The sequence below is a fragment of the Chelonia mydas genome, chromosome 2 (assembly GCF_015237465.2).
Source record: "Chelonia mydas isolate rCheMyd1 chromosome 2, rCheMyd1.pri.v2, whole genome shotgun sequence".
Lineage (NCBI taxonomy): Eukaryota > Metazoa > Chordata > Testudines > Cheloniidae > Chelonia > Chelonia mydas.
In genome coordinates, this window is record NC_057850.1 from 179,752,444 (window position 1) to 179,775,645 (window position 23,202).

At 43.1% G+C, this 23,202-nt stretch overlaps 1 protein-coding gene across 50 annotated transcripts in view; it reads left to right on the plus strand.

Annotated features, from left to right (window-relative positions):
- Positions 1–23,202, plus strand: part of CLASP2 (cytoplasmic linker associated protein 2) — a 273,178-nt gene that overhangs the window by 238,851 nt on the left and 11,125 nt on the right. For 47 of the 50 annotated variants that reach the window (XM_037890139.2, XM_037890148.2, XM_037890167.2 and 44 more), the window contains 4 exons: positions 779–1,007; positions 10,108–10,301; positions 12,242–12,370; positions 20,369–20,575. In XM_037890139.2, coding sequence (XP_037746067.1) covers positions 779–1,007; positions 10,108–10,301; positions 12,242–12,370; positions 20,369–20,575 — 759 coding nt within the window. The remainder of the gene's footprint in view (positions 1–778; positions 1,008–10,107; positions 10,302–12,241; positions 12,371–20,368; positions 20,576–23,202) is intronic. The other 3 variants (XM_043540698.1, XM_043540702.1, XM_043540703.1) reach the window with 1 other exon arrangement.

A 23,202-nucleotide genomic window follows, 5' to 3' on the forward strand; every position in this document is an offset into this window, starting at 1 on the left:
TCTCCAGGGTCCAGGCACCTAATTAGTGGAGCCATGCCTGAGCGGCTCCACTAATTTGGTAGGTGGCTCTTCATTCTCTTGTGTGCGGCCGCCCAGGCGTGCATCTTAGAGGGAACTATCCACGAACCACCTGAATGGAGCGTGCGGACCACTGGTGGTCCATGGACCACAGTTTGAGAACCTCTGCCCTAGGGTGCTCAATGCATGGCAGCAGGGTTCAGATGGACACTTAGTGAACGGCAAAGTAGTATAGGGTAGGTTTACAACTCAGCCTGCTGCAAACTAAGTGTTCATTTACATAAGCCATAAGTGTTGAGAAACAATGAGCCAATTTAAGATGTTAGTTGGTACTCTGTGGCACCAATGGAACCTTGCAAACTTTGTAGCTTGTCTTTGATATTGTCTACATGAGAACTTAGCACACAGCAATTTTAGGGTGTGCATTTACAGCACACTGCCTACTCTGTACAACCCCCACATGTGGACACTGTTACTGTGTGCTAAGAGGTCCATCAAGCGCTTTAGCTTACTATCCTTTAGTGTACTGGATTTTAAAGTATAAAGAGCACTTTTAGTGCACAATAGGAGTCTCCACAAAAGAATTAGTGTAGAGTAGCCAGAGTGTGGTAAATTTACACCCAGCTTGCTGCACACTAACTTCCCTATGTAGAGAAGACTATTATTTGCTACTGTTAACCTAAGAGGAACAGTGAACTACAAAGTGAGTGAGATATTAAATATGTTTATGGGGAGGGGTGTTTTTATTTTTTCCTGGCAGATTTGCAGTGGCTCTGGAATAGCGGATCTAAGAGCAGGAGGTGGTGCAATTGATACAGGCCGAACAGCTCTTGATAACAAAACATCATTACTTAACACAATGCCTCCCCACTCTTCTCCACGTTCACGAGATTATAACCCGTACAATTACTCGGATAGTATCAGTTCTTTTAACAAATCTGCTTTGAAAGAAGCTATGTTTGATGATGATGCAGAGCAATTTCCTGATGGTAAGTTCTAGATTACATTCTTTGTTAGAGGGGAAATCGTAAGATTTGTCTACATTTGTTGCGTATAGTCTTTAAGGTTTTCATGTAGTAAATAGAGGTTGAGCTAAATTAGCTATACATAAAAGTATCTGAGGGAACCGGACTGCTGATGCAATAAATCATGTTTTTCGGACTAGGTTTATTGAATAGCAAATCCTATCTGAATATTGTGAAAAGCAAGCAGTGTTACAAAAGCTATCAGACAGAATTGCAATGTAATGGAATACTCCAGTATTAATGTTCTTCCTCATAAATACAAAGTTATAGGAAAAGTAAGGGACTGGAATAAGAGAATTGCTAACTGTAGCGTATACTATATATTTGGACTTAAGTTGTAGTAAGTATATTTTAGTGCATGACAGTCCAAAAAGAAAAAAAATTTGTAGATATGTTGCTTTATCTAATTTTTTTCAGTTTGTCAAGGGAAAAAAAGATCTTTGTGATTACCCAGTTTCTTTTTTCATTATGTAAAACTAGTTTTGGCTACAGATGAAAGATTAACAGCACAGAGTTTTGGTGGTGAAATATTTTTATTTGAAACACAAGTCTGGGGTATTTTGTGTTGACTAAACATTTTTTTAAATGCATGTGCTGAAAAAGGAGGCTGTAGTCAGACCATGTTGACATAGATATTCAGCTTGCTGCTTTATAAGCTTGTTAAACTAAATTTTAATCTTTTCCAGTATATTTTCTTCTAATGTTTATAACCAAATGTTTTATTTTGCATTTGTTTCCTTCACTCATTCTTTCTTGCTCATTTTTCTTATCCAATTCTGTTGCTTATAATAACATTTTCTAGAGATATGGTACTGGCTGTGAACTTTATGTTCCCAATTATTAACTGGTCTGAATTGAGGCAAAACACTGATGACTAGGTGAGGATCTGGCCCCACATTCTTGAAACAAAAAGATGATGACCATTAAGATATCACCCTATTGAGAATTTGGTTTGAAGCATGTCCATATGTAGCAGTGTCCCCAGGATTATGCAGGACTGCTTTGTCTACCTTGGCCTCTCTTAATCACTACTTTTTCATCCATGTCAATCAGTATAGTATCCTCTGTTATTTATTTATATTGATATTATATTCAGTTTATTTTACATTACCCCCAGATATTCAGTGTGCCCATTTTTGTATTGAAGTTGCTTGGGTTGGAGGGAATGGTGGTTTAACAACTGGATAGGGAACAGTTGTGGCTTTTGGTATTCCGTTCCAGTTTAGAATATGCACAACTAAATGGTAGATGGGCAATAGCAGTGGATTGTGGACCAGTGGAGAGATTCCTCTTTAAGTAAAGGAGAAGGAAGCTTGTAGTACATGTACAAGTTTACTAGTGGCTGGCAAACAATCTTTACTGTCCTACCAAGTAGACCTGAGACACTTAAGTAAAATTATAAATTATTTGAATTACTCTTTCATTTTGATAAGTACCTCATGTTCATTAAAAATAAATTTATAAAAGATTTTAAAGTCTAATTCTAATGGTGTTTACCTTATAAACTGCTATCCATGCTCAGAAACAAATTCAAGTATGTAGAAAAGTTATTTTGTGATTTTGTTCATGATGAAATTATTTCATATTAAGTTGAATACACAGATTTGTAATGAAGTCTTAACTTTTCACTTTTCTTTAACATTGAGCATACACCAGCAAAAGTCCCCTGGCCTCTTGACACTCCCAGTTGTACATGTTGTACACCTTACTGAAAATCTCAAGGAAACCTTTTAAAATGTGATGGCAATGCAGAAAAACTGGTAGGGGGGATTGCTACTGTATTGCTTCAGAGATAGCGAATATTTTGAAATGAGTATTCAGTTATAGTCTAATCTTTATTATGTTATTAGAGCCTGGTGAGAAGGGATTTCTTGCTTCTGTCTCAACTGTAGTTCTGTTATTAAGCAATGATTTGCCATAGGAACTACCTGAAAGAAAGCATACACTCTCTGGCATTGTTTGTATTCAGATGTAGTAATTGCACTCAGAGTGAGATTTACGAGATTCTCTACTTGAAAAATTTACTCTTATTCAGCTTTATTTTCTTGAAACGTCACCATTTATATAGCTAGTTGTCAGCATTAACAGCCACTGTCAGTCTTCAATTATATTTTATGTAAGATAAAAAGATATGATATGTACTGGATCTAACCTAAGTGCAGTTCTACTTATTGACATAGCTTTTTGCCAAGTGATGGTTGGGGTAAGTAAATGGCCAATGTTCATGTTTTACTATTTACATAGCCAAATACAATTTTATTAATTATGGGAAACCCAGTATGTTTCTGGAACATTACTGGAAATACAAAAAGAACAGATTCAGACCATTCTTAGAGACAGTCAGTTAATGGCCAGACTGATCCTAGAGACACCACTGGATGTAGCTATTACAGCTGCCCTCCCAGTCTCCATGACAGTGGTACTGAGGTGGGTTGTGGGGTTTTTTTGTTGGCTACGCCTCTCTAGATTGCCCAAAGAGCTACAGACTTCCAGTTTGAAGGGCCATACTCTTTGCGGAGAAGATAGATTTTTCTCTCCACATCCTGAAGGATTCTCGGACCACGTTACGCTCCTTAGGAATCTACACTGTGGGACAGAAGAGAAGATGTACCTCTCAACCACACTACAGGTCACAATCTTCTCAATATCCACCATCTCAGTGCTGTTATGAGCCACAGTGTAAGAGGCCCAGGGCTCAAAAGTAGGAACAGTCTGCACCCCAGTCCATGACCTCTCAAACTGCCTCTTATAAGCACTTCTGATGAGCTGGTTGAGGTCCTGAACAATGATACCTTACAGCATCAGCTGCTATCTATACACCTGTCACGCCACTCAGAAGTCACCTTACCCTACTTCACAGCAGTTAGGACCAGCTCTAGAGCAAAGAGATTGATTTCTAGCCCTGAACCTACAGGGTGCCTACTTCCATATCTCAATACAGCCATCGTACAGGAGATTTCCTACTGCTTACCTTTGGGGCAGGATCGTTATCAGTACAGACTGCCCCACACAGGGTCTTCTCCAATGTTCTCATCATGGTAGTGGCATACTTACCCTGGTACAGTTACTGGACTTTATCAGCACCAACCTGATGCAGTACGAGCAAGAGCGCTCCTCTCACTACCCACATTCACCATCCTGGGACACATGTCTCCTTAATATGCTGGGGAGCTCACCTACACAACAACAAAGTTCAGGACAAATGGCCTTCCACAAAAATGACCTTCCATATCACTCTTTTGGGGCTAAGGGCTGTCAGGAGTGCCTGTGCGCACACTCTGCCTTTCATCAAAAGCAACACACAAAGGTCATGATGGACTTAATATGACCTGTATGTTTTGTATAAACCACCAAGGAGCTGCCAGATCGCCCTCCCTCTACAAGATAGCATTCAATCTTTGGAATTGATGCACCCATCACAATGTGCTCATCTCAACTGTCTATCTACCAGGGATACAGAATGTGACAACCAACAGTCTCAGTTGGAATTTTCTCATGACAATGAGTGTGTACTGAATTCAGAGGTGCTTCAAGATATATCCATCCTTTGGGGAACCCTGCCTATGGATCTCTTCACTACTTAACAGCACAAGAAGGGTCCTTGTTACTGCTCCAGGGCCGACCTGGGGAAACATTCACTGGCAGTTGCCCTCATCTTCGCATGGGACAGGGCCCACTTGTATGTCTTTTCCCAGTTTCCCACTCTATCCAAGATTCTGTTGAAAATTCAACGAAACAAAGTGAGAATTATTCTGATTTCCCCTCTTGACCATGACAAGTCTAGCTCCCTTACCTGACACAGATGGCAATATGCCCTCCTGTTTCTCTTCAGCCCATTCCTCACCCGCTCTCTCAAAACAGTGGGCTGACCCTTCACCCCAACCTGCAGGTCCTCCGCCTCCAGGCTTGGCTCCTTCTTAGTTCCAAGGCTTAGAGGCAGAATGCTCTGACAAGCTGAAAGACATGTTGCAACACAACCACAAGTTGACCACCCGACATACTTATCTACAAAATGGAAATGACTGCAAGTTTGTGTCATTCCAAACACACAGACCCAACCTCATCTTTCCTCCCTCTGATTTTGCACTACATTTGAAACTCTCACTCAGCTCACTTAAGGTACATCTTGTGGTGAAAACGGCTTCCCACTTGATGTTTGCTCACCCACTAATGTGTAGATTCTTTAAGGGCATTGGGAATCTCTCTCTCCCCCCCCCCCCCCCATGTGACACCACCCGCTGCAGCCTGGGACTTTAATCTAGTTCTCAGGGCTTTGACTAGCCCTCCCTCCGAGTCCAGGGCAACTTGTTCTCTCTTACACCTGTCCATGAAGACAGCTTTTCTAATTGCCATCACGTCAGCTAGGCACACAGGAGAAATAGCGGCCCTGATAGCACATCCACCATTCACGGCCTTTTTCTTTTTTCCTTTTTTTTTTTTTTTTTTTTTAAGGTAAAGTAACTCTAAGGCCATATCCCAAGTTTCTCCCTACTTTTTCTGCACTTTCCATATGAATCAACAGATCTATCTCCCTGTTTTTTCCCAAAACCACATTGTAACAACTGGGAGACAGTTGTGCGTATGCTAGATATTAGAAGGACATTAGCATTCTACTTGGACAGGACTAAGGACTTCAGGAAATCCCCTAAACTCTTCCTTTCATCCACAGAAAGATCCAAAAGCTCTGTGATAGTGCCTCAAAGACTATCCAGATGGGTCTCTAGTTGCATTAATCACTTATCAAGGGCGCAACTTGCTTCTGTCCATAGTCCATACGCACTCCACGAGGTCAGTTTCTACCTCAGTCACGTTCCATAGGGATACCCCTATCTCAGCAATCTGTAGAGCAACGACTTGGGCCTCTGCCCATACTTTCACAGAACATTATGCGATCACTGAAGATTTGGCCGCTGACACCATCTTCAACTCCACAGTACTCTCTGTAGTAAAAGATTCCACTCCGAAGTTCCAGCCTCCAGTGGTGGGTACTGCTTGGGAGTCCCCTAAAGTGGAGCACCCATAGGGACACTATTCGAAGAAGAAGAAGAAACTCGTGCAGTAACGATGGTTCTTAGAGATGTGTGTCCCTATGGGTGCTCCACAACCCACCCTCCTCCCCTCTACTTTGGAGTTCTCTATAGGGCTGCGTGGTAGAGAAGGAAGTGAGGGGGGTTCGCGCATGCAGTGCTAAATAGCCTCAAGGCAGACCATGAGGGAGGGAGAGCACATGTGCGGGCTCAACGGGACACTGCTGCCAAAAATCTCGATTAGAGGTGCAAGGGCACACAGGCACCTAAAGTGAAAAACCATCGTTACTGCACAAGGTGAGTAACTTCCTCTTCTGATAGTCCTGACATTTTAATTGACTGCTTGGTAAACATTTTATTTGTCCTCAAAGTCCTTTTTTTTTTTTTTTTTTTTTAGTGGGTAAGTAAAATAAATCCTGAGCTGTAATCTAATCCCATTGTGCCACTTTGGCACAGGAAAAATGTGAGAAGGCACATAGATCTTTCTAGCTGATTCCCTTACTGTCATTTATAAGGCTTTACATCACTGTGGCAATGTAAGGTCCTTAAAACATTTACAGGTTTTATGCTCCTGGGGGAATGGACTAAGAATGGGAACAGTTAACGAACAATCGGAACATTAACAATGTTATTATGCAGGCAGGCTGCTACATTTCTGACTCAGAGAACGAGATCTATTAACTAGCAGGCAGGCTGCTACATTCTGGCTCCGGGAAAGAGCCTTCCTCCTCCATAATAAAAAGACCTACCCCTGCACACCCCTGGTGAGCCGCAGTAGCTAGCAAGAGGGACAGAGTCTATCTCGCTTGTTGGCAGGCATGCACGCCCAGCTCTGCCCCCGACAGATATCATCTTCCTCACAGGGACGCACGCCCAGCCCCTCTCCCCCTGCAGTGATTTGCATCTCTGAGGCTGCTCTGGGCACTCTGGAACAGAAGTGCTGCCTGGGCTGCTGGGGAAGAGGCGCGTGTCCCACCGCAGATTTGCATTTTTCTGCATGGGGGGCACAGAAATATGCGGGCCATATGAATTCTGCACCACCACAGGGGCACGGAATTCTGTCAGAAGTAAAAAAAACATCAGATCTCTCTATTTAGCAGGGTGTTATCGTATTACAGAGTGAGCCTCTTTCACCACTCAGGACATGGTGTTTCTGGTAATTTTAGTAAATTGAATGAAACTACTGACTTGACTTGCATTGATCATTCCATCATAGTAACATTGTTAATGTTCCTAATGTCTGTCAAACATTAGTATTCCAAAAAATTGGACAGGCATGCTGGATTTTTTTTAGCATAACATAAGAATGGCCATACTGGTATGGTGACGGGGAGGAGAGGAGGCATTGGTAGGATAAGACTGAACTCTTTTCAGGGGATGGGAGATGGATTACATTTGCCTGGTGGCCAGTTTCTCATGAGAATGGAACTGGGGATTTGGTTCCTTCACCCCTGGGGATATAGGATCTGCTGGTCTGGTCCATAAATCTGGCACCACCATGCTGCCTCCGTAGGACTTTTTGCCGCCTTGGTTCTGTGAGCTAAGCGGGTATTATTGTTTTTAAAGCAGCAGTGAGCTTTTACTTTACTTCCAGGATTCATCTCTAGCTGCAGCAGCCACTCCTCTTGGCAGTTCTTATTCATTGCCTGAGGTGCTTACTGCTGTTTAAACAATAAACATAGGAACTGCTCAAACTTGTTTGTGTGAAGAAGTGAAAATGAGGTGGCAGATTTTGCAGTCTGATTCCTGCCATTTTCTTCCTGTCAGGGTGAAAATGCCAGCTGAGAGTGAGGACTGACACCTTGTTTTATTGTGTGAAGAAAGGACAGATTTCTCAATTAGCTTTAACTGCTGCTTGCCATTATATGTTCTCCAGGATCCATGAGGGGGTCAGGGCACTTGAAAAGGCCGTTTTGTGGGCTGCCTGCATGTCAGCTATCAGGGTATATCAAAAAACCTGTGACTGACATTTTTTATTCCCAAGTTTAGTGCTTTTAATTAGGTACCTTTTGCATGTTCAAACGCCATCTGTCACGCAGTGGAAAACATGCTCCATTTTCTTTAGAAAGAAATTGCAGAAAAGTGAAGGGCTTTTTTCAGATATGTTGTTTTTTTCATTTGCTTGGTTTCAGGGATTTGGCTGGAAGGGGATGTGCACGTGGTGAGCAGGGAGGGTGAGGGAAGAGAGGAGAGAGACAGTGGGGAGGGGGTGGGGCTTGGGGGAGAGCAGGGGTGGAGTATGGGTGGGGCCACAGGCAGAAGAGGCTGTCTGGGGAGCTACTGCCTCTCCAAGTGGAAGCTTCACCCACCGCCCATGTTCTTTACTATAGTTTCAACCATTTTGCCTGGTACTGAAGTTATGCTTAGCGCACTGTAATTTGCATGATCGCCTCTGGAGCCTTTTAAAAAAATTAGCGTTGCATTAACTACCAATTCATACTATGCATTTAATTTATTTGTTTGGTACCCAGAGCAGTATTATACAATGTCAATCCTTCAAAAACTGCTAAATTTCTTAGGACATGAACTTATGCAATAACCTTGGAATGTGTGACATCAGCAAGGTTGATGAGAATATCATACTGATGAAATTTATACTGTGGAATTAACCTGTCAGGGCAGAGTATATGCCTCGTTTCCCTAATATAATGTCAGTATGTGTTCCCAATAATAAAATTTAGCATGGGAACTTACCTTCAGTGTGTGTGGTAGGACTAATTGGCCTTGGTACTAAAAATAATCATATTTAGTAAAAGTATTTTCTGTTCCAGTCCTCTGTACTAATTAATGACTATCATAGGGTTGAGGCAAAAAACAGTTTCAGTGTATCCTTTAGATGAACATTAATGGTCTATTTATAGAATTTGCAAGCATGCATTTTTAGTCATATAAAACTCTAACATACTCATTTCTGGATGAAGGGGAGAAGGGACTACTTGAATAAACCATTTTTGTTTTCATGTATCCATGTCCTTGGCTATTCATCCAAAACAGAGGATAAATAGAACAAATGGAGTTCTGTTTTGTGCACTGCAGAAAAAGTTTTGATCTAAAATATTCAGTAGATGGTGAAAATTTACACAGCTCTAATTAAATCACTTTTTCCTAGTTTAGTCTCCCTAAAGTGACTTATTGTTACTAAAGAGTAATAATGTAATAATAAACTCAAAGACTGATTAACATGTGATTTATCTATATGTGATGTCATAACAAATTTTGTTGCAGAAATATTTCACTGGTAGCTTAGTGTCAACATAAAATAGTCCTAGAGAAAGGTACAAGACTGTCTCTGCTTAATTGCCATGTTTTGCAGATGTGAGAAAATTTGACTCCTTCCATTATGTGCCTTGTAAAATAGAAGTTTATTTGAGAGAGAGATTTTTTTGTTTGTATCTTTTACCTTTTTTCCTTCAAAAGTACTGTGAGGTTCTTAATCTTCTACCTGGACAGCAAGACACAGGCAGAAGAGTTCCCTTTTCAAAGGCCAGAGATGTCTTACTATTTGGTAACGAAGTAAAGACAACAACTTGATATTTGAATTCACATTGGAGACCAGGTTTTATTGAAGTTTTGCAGGCATCTTGGGTTGACTGCCCAGTCTGTATAAGTATCAGTCTAGTTATTCATGCCTTGCTCATCATTATGGTATCCCTCCCGTATATTTTTTTAAATTCTCCTACACAGAGAGAGCTTGTCCTAGGGACAGCAGCCTCAGCAGTGGCAGCCCTGTGGAATTCTTAGTCTAATCAGCTTCACATACCTGTTCAGTCATTGGAAGATTCAAGCTGCAGTCAGTTCATTTGCAAGTTGTTTTTTGCCATGATGCCAGACATTTGTTGCTCAGGAATGCTGACCACACTGAAAATACAGTATTTGTGTTCATTTTGAGAGTAAAAATGTCCTTGCAGACAGAGCTGAGGAAAAGAAAATAGTTTTAAGGCTATCAGCCTAGAAAGTATCACTGCATTATGTGATAGGAGTTACTTTTTATCACCTCTACAGTTTGAGGAATATGTCCATTTATTCCTTTTTAATAGAGCCTCCCATGGACCATTCTGATCTGGTTGCAGAGTTACTGAAGGAATTGTCAAACCATAATGAGAGAGTTGAAGAAAGAAAGGCTGCTTTGTATGAGCTTATGAAATTGACTCAAGAAGAGTCCTTTGGTGTTTGGGATGAGCACTTCAAAACGATACTACTTCTGTTACTTGAAACTCTTGGGGACAAAGAGGTAAGTTCAGACAAACCCAAAGTTGACCGTGCATGGAAATTGCTTTTGACATTAGGGTCCATTCTTCAATAACACTTCACATGGATGAAATTCATATTGCGTTTAAATGGTATCTCTAGGAAGGGATAGACAAGTACCAGGTAGCAGTAAAATACTTTTTAATGACAATCTACAAATGGGACTAAGAAAATGCCATTAAATTTCAAATAATCTCAATGCCCCAAAAAGTAAAAAGAGGCAGTCGTCATGTTTACTTTACAGGGTTTTTTTGTCTTTTGGGTTCTCCCAGTGTCCAGTCTTGTTGACTCCAACTCTGTCCAGTGTTCTGTGCATTAGGCATATACAATCTAGCATCTGGTAATGGACTGGATAGGGGTCAGGTACATGGCTTTTTCTCCATACTACATATTTATGTTGAGCTAGCAATTTAAAAAAAGAAAATAAAAAATAACTGAAAAATATACACCCTTTCGTATCAAAAGGGCATTTCTCTGGTTCTCCCTGCCCTGCTTCCTATACTGGCTTCATGTTTCAGGTGATTTTTGTGGTGGATGACAGTATAATGCATATTATGCACAGTGGGTACTATTCATTTGAACTGTGGGGTGGGAGTTATGGAAGCTTAAAATTGGTTGCTCATCCTTTTTTTACCTTAGGGTTGGGGGTATTCCGCTAATTACTATGAAATTCAAAGTATTCTTATTTGTAGATCACCTTCTAAGTGGGCCATTCAAAGCTTGCCTTTAAAAAATGTCTAAATAAGAAGTGTGTGTATAATACGGACGTAAATATCATTTAGAAAGATCACCATTTAAACTATAAAATTATATTGTTTAACCAGATAGCCAATTAAAAGGAGAGGGGACCAGGTACCTAGTTTGTCCCGATGCGGCCAACACAGTCACTCCATGCCACCCCAGCAGCAGCTTTCCTTCCCTTCACTGACCAGTGCGCCATCCGCCTCCGCAGCCAAACCCTTCCAGTGGCACTGGGAGGCCGGGGACTACTTTACACACCCCTTCTCTCCCCCCCCCACCCCCGACTGGGCTGGGGGCCGCTCCTGCCAGCACAGCTGGGGCTTGGGTCAGTCTCTGTTGCAGGAGAACTGGTTGAAGACCTGCACGAAGCGGATTAACGGTTACGGTGGGTTAATGGTAAGACTAACACTTACCAGTTAACCATTTAACCATTGAATATTTTACATCCCTAGTGTATACATCTCCCTCCTATCCCATATTCTCCTCTTTTGGAAAGGAGGTTTCCCTAGCTTTCTGGGAGGATACGAAACAGCTTTTGCTGGCCCCTGCTATGTTCCAAGGTATAAAATCCTAAAACACATACAATATTATGTATAGGAAATAAATTTTAAGTACTTTTGGAGGTTTCTAAAATGTAGTTGTTATAATTGGCAAGTCCCTTTCAGTTTTGTATAATTAGTATGCCATAGTTAGACTTGTAAGTAGACGTGTCTTCTCAATCAGAGGTACTCAAAAATTGCAATAACATTTTTGAAAACTAAAATATTTCTAAGCCATTTTTGGGTAAAATAAGTGGTTTAGACAAAATATGGTGGTAATGTTGTGTAAAGGTTTTATTAGCACTCGCTTGGGATGATCTGCATATGTTGCTTGTGATTTTGCAGGCATACATTGCATCTACATACATTGCTTGGTAAAAACTTCATAACACCATGTAAGATATATGTAAAGAGAGGGGGTGAGAATATGGGTTGGGATGCTGTAAAGATTTTTCTGATAGTTCCATGTGCTTCGAGCTTGAATGAATAGGCTTGTACTGTATGCATTTGGGGGGAGCATATTATAATTTACATTATATTTCCACTATCAAACAAGTTTGTGTCCAATTGCTGAGCTAATATTAAAAGCACATTGTTTGTTCAAAGAGAAATAACTCAATTATATACAATATTTAACCTTTAGCATGCAATCAGAGCTTTGGCATTGAAAGTTTTAAGAGAAATTCTAAGGAACCAACCAGCAAGATTTAAAAATTATGCAGAGCTTACAATTATGAAGACACTAGAAGCTCATAAGGATCCTCATAAGGAGGTTAGTAAGCGGCTCTGTGTGTTTTGTGTATTTGAGGATGTGACACATGTCAAAGCACAAATCAAATGTAACATTCAAAGAATATGCTTGATAAATGATTCAGATGCCAGTGGGGAAGTAATTGGTTTGATAGTCAAGGATTCAGTAAATATTGGTTAATAAAGGCATGTTACAGTAGGAAGAATTACTGATTTATGGACCCTGAAATGCACAATTGCAACCCAAATAAAATGGATTCCTACTTAGCTATTGTCCCCAAATGAGACACACATGCACCCAACTAACTATGAGCATCAGATGGATCACTTTCAGGACTACTAGAAGGATAAAGGAGATTACCTTCCTTTTAAGCTATAGGTCCTGGGAGAAATGTGTACACAGGGAAACGTTTTTATATTGTATCATCACCATCATGTTTTTGCTTTTCAAAGTTTATTTCTCAGAAAAGCAGAAGCATTAAATGTATGCTACATCTAGTTCAACAGAGGGAAAGGTGAAAAAAGATACATCTTGATATAATTTTTGTAAACAGAAGAAAAGGAGCAAATATCGTGGTTGTAATCATTTTAGTATGTCTCTAAAACAACTAAATTAATCTGACTGCAAGTTGTGTCTAGTATGCCACCTGGAGATGTAGCAGCTCTTTAAAAGTAAATGAAAGATGTCAATGGAAAACCCTATGAGAATCTATTTGTATGGCATGGTGTTGTTGCAAACATCATATATGATGATCAGAGATAGAAGAATTACCAGGTTCTGTGTCCATTGATGAATTCTAAAATGTTTTGTAGCAACATGGTTAATCCAGAGCCTGGTAATCCATTGATAATCCATTTTAATAATATACAGAAATGCTTTCAATTATGCATAAAGATACCAACACTTTAGAAATTCCTTGACATGTTGTTTGCTGTAACATATGTGCTGTGAATAGTGCGACTTCATGGTTTTAAACTGTTTGTGCAGTCCCGGGGGTCATGCAGCTTTAAACATGCCCCTTCAAACAGAAGAACGCTGCCCTGCCACTGGAATCAGTGCGGCATGGGACCTCAGCTTTTTCCCTACCTGGTATCTTTGGCCAATTAGTGGCTGGGTAGAGTGTTGGGGGAGACAAGTAATTTCAAGGGGACTCTGCACGCTGCCCCTGCCCCGAGCGCCAGCTCCACAGCTTCCACTGGCCAGGAACCGCAGCCAGTGGGAGAGGCGGGGGAGGCCCCTGTGGGCAGAGCCACCTGGCTGTCCCTGCGCCTAGGAGCTGAGGGACATGTCACCACTTCTGGGGAGTCACCTGAGGTAAGCGCCACCTGGAGCCTGCACCCTGAACCTGCTGCCCCAACCCTGAGGCCCCCCCCCCACACCCAAACTCCCTCCTGGAGCCTGCACCCCTGGCCCCACCCAAGAACCCTCACCCCAACCCATTGCCCCAGCCCGGTGAAAGTGAGCAAGGGTGGGTGAGAGCAAGCGACAGAGGGATGGGGATGAAGTGAGTGGGAAGGGTGGCCTCAGAGAAGGGGTGGGGCCTCGGGACGGGGGCGGGGCAAGAGTGTTCAGTTTTGTGCGATTAGAAAGTTGGCAACCCTACATAAAATTAAGCAATTCACATAAATATTGCTTTTGAGGACGGCAGGCAAAGAAAGAAGTAAACATTCCTCTCATTTTTTAAAACTTAACTTTCACCAATGTTTTTTTTCCAAATTTTTTTTTACACTGTGTGGAACTAATTGATTGCCTGAGCTCAAGTTTTTGAAACTTGTGACTGCAGTCTCTCCCACGCCCCTGCCCTCTCACATTAGTCTCTCATTGTTTCCTCTTTTTCTTCCCTCCCCATTTATTCCATACATTATATTCATTATTACATTCTCTCCATCACTTGTTTTCACTTCCCCATTCCACACCCTTTCCCTAGCTGTGTTCATGAAAGAGAGAAACAAAGGGAGAAAGGGGGGCAGAGTTGGGGACAGAACGAGAGCTTTGTAGACTCTTCCTCCTCACCATTCCGTGAGTCCCTGCAGACAATCGCCAGAAGTGGCAGGGAGAGTATTGGTGCATTCACCCCTCCTACTTCCCTGGAAGTGGACAGGGAAAGTGCAAGTCCTGGCATGTGAGTTCAAACTCACCCTACCCCCTCCCAGAAGCAACCAGTGAAGGGGGACATTCTAGAGCTTCACGTAGCAAGCAGCACTCTGTACATCACAAACCTGGCTGTGTGTAGTGCCATCCAGCAGGGAGCACAGTTGCAGAAGCATGCCTTTTAGGGTAGAAACCTGTCCAATATCCACATTTGTATCCACATCCTCTTGATCTGCAAGCTGTTAGCACACAACTAATTACTGTTTTGTTCCCTTACTAAATCCTCTATTAGCAAAAATTAGCACCAGAATCTTCAACTATTTTTTTTCTAACTTTTATGCCTAACTTCTAGACTTAATTTCTAACTTTTATGCGTAACTTCTAGACTTCTAGCCAACGTAAAAATGTATGTGCTGTTCTAAAATAATTTTCTTGAATGAATGGAAAATCTGTGTCTCTGATCAGCAAGGACCTACAAGAAGTAGAGACTAGCAGCCATGTTAGTCTGTATCCGCAAAAAGAAAAGGAGTACTTGTGGCACCTTAGAGACTAAGCTTATGCTTAAATAAATTAGTTAGTCTCTACGGCCATGTCTACACTACGAAATTAGGTCGAATTTATAGAATTCGGTTTTGTAGAAAGCGTTTTTATACAGTCGATTGTGTGTGACCCCACACAAATGCGCTAAGTGCATTTAGTCGGCAGAGTGCGTCCACAGTACTGAGGCAGCCGTCGACTTCCAGAGCGTTGCACTGTGGGTAGCTATCCCACAGTTCCCGCTGCCCATTTGAATTCTGGGTAGAAATTGCAATGCCTGGTGGGGAAAAAACATTGTCGTGGGTGGTTCTGGGTACATATCGTCAGGCCCTCCCTTCCTCCCTCTGTGAAAGCAATGGCAGACAATCTTTTCGCACCTTTTTTCCTGGGTTACCTGTGCAGATGCCATACCAGGGCAAGCATGGAGCCCACTCAGCTCACAGTCACCGTATGTCTCCTGGGTGCTGGCAGACGCGGTACTGCGTTGCTACACAGCAGCAGCTCATTGCCTTTTGGCAGCAGACAGTGCAGTATGACTGGTAGCCATCGTCGCCATACTCCAGGGTGCTCTTTTAGCCGACCTCGGTGAGGTCGGTCAGGGGCGACTGGGCAAACATGGGAGTGACTCAGCCAGGTCATTTCCCTTTTAAGTTTCGTCTCATGGCAATTCAGTTCTGCCGGCAGTCCTACTGCACCGTCTTCTGAGCAGCCAGGAGATGACGATGGCTAGCAGTCATACTGCACCGTCTTCTGCTGAGCACCCAGGAGATGACGATGGCTAGCAGTTGTGCTGCACCGTCTGCTGCCAGCAAGATGTATAAAGATAGATGAAGTGGATCAAAACAAGAAATAGACCAGATTTGTTTTGTATTCTTTTTCTCCTCCCTTTCTTCCTCCTTCCATGAAATCAACGGCCTGCTAAACCCAGGGTTTTGAGTTCTATCCTTGAGGGGGCCATTCTGTTTCTCCTTGATGCAAAGCCACCGCCTTTGTTGATTTTAATTCCCTGTAAGCCAACCCTGTAAGCCATGTTGTCAGTTGCCCCTCCCTCCGTCAGAGCAACGGCAGACAATCGTTTTGCGCCCTTTTCCCTGGATTGCCCAAGCAGACGCCATAGCACAGCAAGCATAGAGCCCGTTCAGCTCACCGCAGCAGTTATGACCATTGTAAACACCTCGCGCATTATCATGCAGTTTATGCATAACCAGCACCTGAAAAACCAGGTGAGAAGGCAGCAGCAGCGCGGTGATGAGGACATGAACACAGATTTCTCTAAAACCGCGGTCCCCAGCAATTCGGAGATCATGGTGTTACTGGGGCAGGCTCATGCCGTGGAATGCCGATTTTGGGCCCGGGAAACAAGCACAGAGTGGTGGGACCGCATAGGGTTGCAGGTATGGAATGATTCCCAGTGGCTGCGAAACTTTCGCATGTGTAAGGGCACTTTCATGGAACTTTGTGACCTGCTTTCCCCTACCCTGAAGCACAAGAATACCAAGATGAGAGCAGCCCGCACAGTTCACAAGCGAGTGGCAATAGCCCTGTGGAAGCTTGCAACGCCAGACAGCTACCGGTCAGTTGGTAATCAATTTGGAGTGGACAAATCTACTGTGGGGGTTGCTGTGATGCAAGTAGCTAACGCAATCATTGAGCTGCTGCTGTCAAAGGTAGTGATTCTGGGAAATGTGCAGGTCATACTAGATGGCTTTGTTGCAATGGGATTCCCTAACTGTGGTGGGGTTATAGACGGAACGCATATTCCTATCTTGGGACCAGACCACCAGGGCAGCCAGTACATAAACGGCAAGGGGTACTTTTCAATGGTGCTGCAAGCACTGGTGGATCACAAGGTACGTTTCACCGACATCAACATGGGATGGCCGGGAAAGGTTCATGATGCTCGTGTCTTTAGGAACTCTGGTCTGTTTAAATGGCTGCAGGAAGGGATTTGCTTCCCAGACCAGAAAATAATTATTGGGGATGTTGAAATGCCTGTAGTTATCCTTGGGGACCCAGCCTACCCCTTAATGCCCTGGCTCATGAAGCCGTACACAGGCACGCTAGACAGTAGTAAGGAGCTGTTCAACTATAGGCTGAGCAAGTGCAGAATGGTGGTAGAGTGTGCATTTGGACATTTAAAGGGTTGCTGGCGCAGTTTACTGACTCGCTCAGACCTCAGCGAAACCAGTATTCCCATTGTTATTGCTGCTTGCTGTGTGCTCCACAATCTCTGTGAGAATAAGGGGGAGACGTTTATGGCGGGATGGGAGTTGATGCAAATCGCCTGGCCGCTGAATACGCATAGCCAGACAGCAGGGCGGTTAGAAGAGCACAGCAGGAAGCGAGGTGCATCAAAGAAGCTTTGAAAACCAGTTTCATGACTGGCCAGGGTACTGTGTGACACTTCTGTTTGTTTCTCCTTGATGAAAACCCGCCCCCTTGGTTGCCTCTAAATTCCCTGTAAGCCACCCACCCTCTCCACTTCGATCACAGCTTGCTTGCAAAGAAAGTAAAGTAACTATCGTTTAAAAAACATGTATTCTTTATTAATTGATTATAAAAATAGGGAGATAACTCACAGGGTAGCCCGGATGGGATGTGGGAGGAGGGTAGGAGGGAAGGAAAAGGCCACTTTAAAACTTGTTGAATGCCAGCCTTCTGTTGCTTGGGCTGTCCACTGGGGTGGAGTGGTTGGGTGCCCGGAGCCTCCACCCCCGCGTTCTTGGGCGTCTGGGTGAGGAGGCTATGGAACTTGGGGAGGAGGGAGGGCAGTTAAACAGGGGTTGCAGCGGCAGTCTGTGATCGTGCTGCCGTTCATGAACCTCCACCAGACGCTGGAGCATGTCCGTTTGATCCCGCAGTAGCCCCAGCGTTGCCTCATGCCACCACCTCTCCTCACATTCATCGGCCACTTTCCTGTACTCTGCTATTGTGTCCCTCCACACATTCTGCTGAGCTCTGTCAGTGCCGGACAACTGCATGAGCTCAGAGAACATTTAATCACGCGTGCGTTTTTTTTCACCGCCTGATCTGAGATAGCCTTTAGGACGGAGGAGGGAGGCTTGAAACATTTGCAGCTGCTGGAGGAAAAAAAGGGAGTGAAGTATTTTAAAAGATACATTTTACAGAACAATGGGTATACTCTTGCACGGTGAACAACACTATTCACATTACGTAGCACATGTGATTTTTGGTACAAGATCGCATTTTGCATCTTATATTGAGTGCCTGCGGCTTTGGTGTTAGAGATCACACACGCAGTGATGGGCAACAGAATTCGACTTGCAGGTGGCCAGGGTAAGCCATAGTCTTTTGACTTCTGTAACCTTCATAACAGGAGCGCCCTCCTCTCCCATACCAAGCAAAGCACGTTGAGTTGGCCATTTAGTGCTGCAGTTTTCCTGTTAACGTGCAGCAGCAGAAACCAAACTAACCCTCCCCCCACCCCATCCAATTCTCTGGGATGATCACTTTACCCCTCCCCCCACCGCGTGGCTGGTATCAGGGAAGATCCCTGCTCGCCAAATGCGAACAGCTCAGCGCCAATGCCGCCCCACCCCCCGGCGTGGCTGACTGCGGGGAGGATTTCTTTTCAGCCACAGGCAAACAGCCCAGTAGGAATGGCCACCTCTGAATGTCCCCTTAATTCCCCTATTTCAACCGGATTACCACGAACGATATCACTCCCCTGAGGATAATACAGACAGATAAAGAACGGATGTTGCTTGAATGCCAGCTAACACTGGGACCATACGCTGCCAGGCTCTGTCATGCAATGATACCAGATTACTTGCTACTAGCATGGTGTGGTAAAGTGTCCTACCATGGAGGACGGAAGAAGGCTGCTCTCCCCAGAAACCTTCTGCAAAGGCTTTTAGAGTACCTCCAGGAGAGCTTCATGGAGATGTCCCTGGAGGATTTCCGCTCCCTCCCCAGACATGTTAACGGACTTTTCCAGTAGCTGTACTGGCCACGAATGCATCCTAAGTTCTCAGGACTACTTAATCATTAAAAAACGCTTGCTTTTATAACATGTATTATATTTAAAAAGGTACACTCACCAGAGGTCCCTTCTCCGGCTTCGTTGGGTTGGGAGGGTATTTCAGTCAGGGTGAGAAAAAGATCATGGCTGTCGGGGAGAATGGTGTGCAGTGTGCTCTCCTCAAGCTCGTCGTCCTCTTCTTCCCCATCCGCAAAGTCCTCAGGCATGGGGGAGAGTACCCCATCATCAGAATCCACGGACAGGGGTGGGGTAGTGGTGGCGGCCCCCCCCTAGAATTGCATGCAGCTCAGCGTAGAAGCGGCATGTCTGGGGCTCTGTCCCAGAGCGTCCATTTGATTCTTTGGTTTTCTGGTAGGCTTGTTTGAGCTCCTTAAGTTTCACGCGGCACTGTGTTGCGTCCCTGCTGTAGCCTCTGTCCCTCATGGCCTCAGAGGTTTTTTTAAATGTTTTGGCATTTCGTCTTTTGGAACGTAGTTCTGATAGCACGGATTCCTCTCCCCATACAGTGATCAGATCCAGTACATCCCGTTTGGTCCATGCTGGAGCTCTTTTTCGATTCTGGGACTGTATGGTCACCTGTACTGATGAGCTCGCCTGGCCAAACAGGAAATGAGAGTCAAAAATTCTCGGGGCTTTTCCTGTACACCTGGCCAGTGCATCCGAGTTCAGAGCGCTGTCCAGAGCGGTCACAATGGTGCACTGTGGGATAGCTCCCGGAGGCCAATACCTTCGAATTGCGTCCTCACTAACCCTAATTTAAAACGGCGATTTCAGCGCTAATCCCCTCGTTGGGGAGGAGTACGGAAATCGGTTTTAAGAGCCCTTTATGTCGAAAAAAATGGCTTTGTTGTGTGGATGAGTGCAGGGTTAATTCGATGTAACGCTGCTAAATCCGACATAAACTCGAAGGGTAGACCAGGCCTAAGGTGCCACAAGTACTCCTTTTCTTTTTGAAGAAGTAGAGAGTTACAGTAGGGAAATTGTGTGTTAAAAATATTAACTGAGACTTCAGCAGTGTGTCCAGGGTGAATGTGGAATAGCAATCACTAAAGAGATTCCAGGCTTGACTCAGCACCTATTGCCAGGGAGACTTGGGGAATGCTGATGTCTGTATTGCCACAATGCAGAGGTAGGCCTAGATTATTACCCACATTTTCAGAAGAGCCGCTTCCATTTAGGAACTGCTGGGTGCTGAGGATTTTTGAAAATTTGTTTCCAATGGTCTCTTCCAGTCCAAATCATTTTACAATACTGTAGAGCTGTAAATAAAACTAAATAAAAATATATTGATTTCACTGCAAGGTTCAAGAGCAGAACTGTCAGAATTTAGACTGCACGAGCTTTTTTTAAAACTATTTTCTCCATTGTTTTATTTAATCTTTTTTTAGGTGGTGAGATCTGCTGAAGAAGCTGCTTCAATGCTGGCGACTTCCATTAGCCCAGATCAGTGCATCAAAGTACTTTGTCCCATTATCCAAACTGCAGATTACCCCATTAATCTGGCTGCAATCAAAATGCAGACAAAAGTGATAGAGAGAGTATCTAAAGAAACGCTTGCTCAGCTTTTACCAGAGATTGTGCCAGGTCTAATACAGGTAAGAAACCATAGCAGATGTAAATAATTAAGCCAGAAGTTTAAATCTCTTTAGCATATCACTCAGCTCTCATGGAAAACTTTGATCCGATGAAGTGAGCTGTAGCTCACGAAAGCTTATGCTCAGATAAATTTGTTAGTCTCTAAGGTGCCACAAGTACTCCTTTTCTTTTTGATTTGGGTAGTAGATGGTTGCATTTGTGGCCCTGTGATGGGGTATACAAAGCCCACGCTGGCCCAGGAATGGTTAGAGAGAGCTTGAGAGCTCCATCTGGTATACCTGGAGAGGGCGTAGTCAGGTTGAGGGAGGAACTCAAAAGAAAGAGTGTGTGACAATCTCCTGGGAGGAGAGGCTGTATAAGGAAGGGTGGGGAGTGGGAGAAAGGTATAATTGCAGGAGACAGCATTAGCTATGTAGTGAGCCCAGTGAAGGGGCAGTACTCGCAGGAAGTTTCTCTCAGGAGATTGAGTCACAGGGAAGAACAGAGAAATGGAGAGGCTGAAACTTCAAACCCAGCAGAGGTGAGACAGGTCCAGTGGTATTTATAGTGTAGAGTCTATTTTTGTTGGAAAGGCGGACGAAAGGGAAGCCTTTGGGGTTTGCTGGTGAAGGACATTATTGCCCTGGCAAAAGCAGCACTTTAAAGGAATCTGCCAGAGGCCCAGGTCCCAAACACAGGAGACCCTCAGAAAAGAAACCACAATGGGGTGCTCAGAGAGAGGTCCAAAATATCTTTGTTGTTTGGAGCAACGTCATTCTGATTCTCAGTCAGCTAAAATTAATGATAACTGTCTAGGACTTTAAGAAGATACATTAAAATTTAATGTGTCCCTAAAGAATAAAACTATTACATTAAATTTCAGCTTTTGGGGCTATTATTAGATTACTTTTAAGTAGTGGTTCTCAATCTGTGTTTCAAAACTGCCCTGTAAAGCTCTCGCTTCATTTCTTAAAATTAAATATTTTAAGAACGAGGGGGGCAGGATTGGGTTTTTGGAAAGAGAGTCTACTAGGTGACTTTTTTTGTGTAAAGTTGACCAAAGAATGAAAACATTGGAGAATCTGTTTTGGGGCAACTGAAGTCTGGTTTTGTATTGATGTGCAGAATAATCTAGCAGTCATCTTACCGAATTTAGTTATTTGCAGTTTTTAATTGTGCCGTTGATTAGAAATGGCTTTCATTTACTTCAACAGACCACAATGCACGGAAGCCCTAAGATCTTAGAAACATTAAAAAACATTTATCTAGGTGCAACACGTTTTCAGCCTTTGGAATAGATTAGATGATTTGAAACCATTTTAGTGATACTTTATTTTCAGGAAGATTTCACATTTCTTAATCTAGTGGCCGGTGATGATATACATTGAAATTAACATTTGAGAAGTCCTGGTTCATGTTAAATAAATAATATTATGCAGTCGTCATATTTATGGTTCACATGCTGATCTCTGCTAAATCATTAAGAATCTTGATCCAGTGAGGTTCTGAGTATCACCTATTAGATGCTCAGCACATTGCAGGATCTTATCCTACATTTGGGTGACTTAAATTGGCTCTACTAATTCAGTTTAAATGCTTTGTATATTTAGATACCATGTAATATTTTTCTGTGTTCCTTTAAAATAATTTTTATTTTCTTTTTTATAAAATCCACTGTTTTAAAAATGAGAAAGAAAAGAGAAGACAGGGCCACAAACATGTGTCTACACTGCAATAAAACATCTGTGACTGGCCTGTGTCACCTGACTCAGGCTCTGAGATCCCATGACGGGGAGGGGCCCAGACTCCAGCCTGAGCCCAAACATCTATACAGCAATTTTATAGCCCTCCCAGCCCAAGCCCCCGTGAGTCCCAAGTCAGCTGACACGAGCCAGCCATGGATATTTTATTGCACTGTAGACATACCCAAATGGTCTCATAGCCGAGCTGAGGTTTGGATAGGGCAGACTGAAGTATAGCTTAAATAGTTTTTAAACTTTTTAAACTTTGCTTTGCTTTATGTTAACCTGTGTATTAAAATGGAAAATGTTGTACCAGTTCAGCTGTGCTTCTTTCCAATATTACTTTTTTGGCACAAAAGATACTTTTACAGTGCCATCATAACCCTCCTTATAGGAAGTGCAGAAAATGTTGCCACAGGTAAGGTTGCCAGATACTTTCCATTATAAGAACCTGTTTTCAGTTACTTATAATTTTGCTAAACTTAACAGTTTGGACTGAAATTTTTCGTGCTAAGTGTCTCGGGCATGTGTGTTTGTTTGTTTTTTGTTTTTGTTTTTTTGGTCAGGGAGGGGAGTTTTAGTAAAAATGATTCAGCCGTTTCCAAGAAATAGATTAGGGGAAAGTGCATTGTTTTGCCCATTTTAAAAAAAAAAATCCTGTAACTATTTTGCTCCATACTTTGGACCAAGGACTTGAAATTTGGTCCTGTTGAGGCGGGAGGAGTCGCCCTCTTGTGAGGGATGCCTTTTTTTGCTATCCCCATGAAAATTTGCCCATATTTGGACAGGTTCTGAACCTCAGAACACTTCTATTTGCTCATGATCTGGAGAAGCTTGTTAGACTTTAGCTAAATTCTCCAAAGATTCCACCGGTACTCGTTATATTCTAGCCCAGCTCCGCAGGA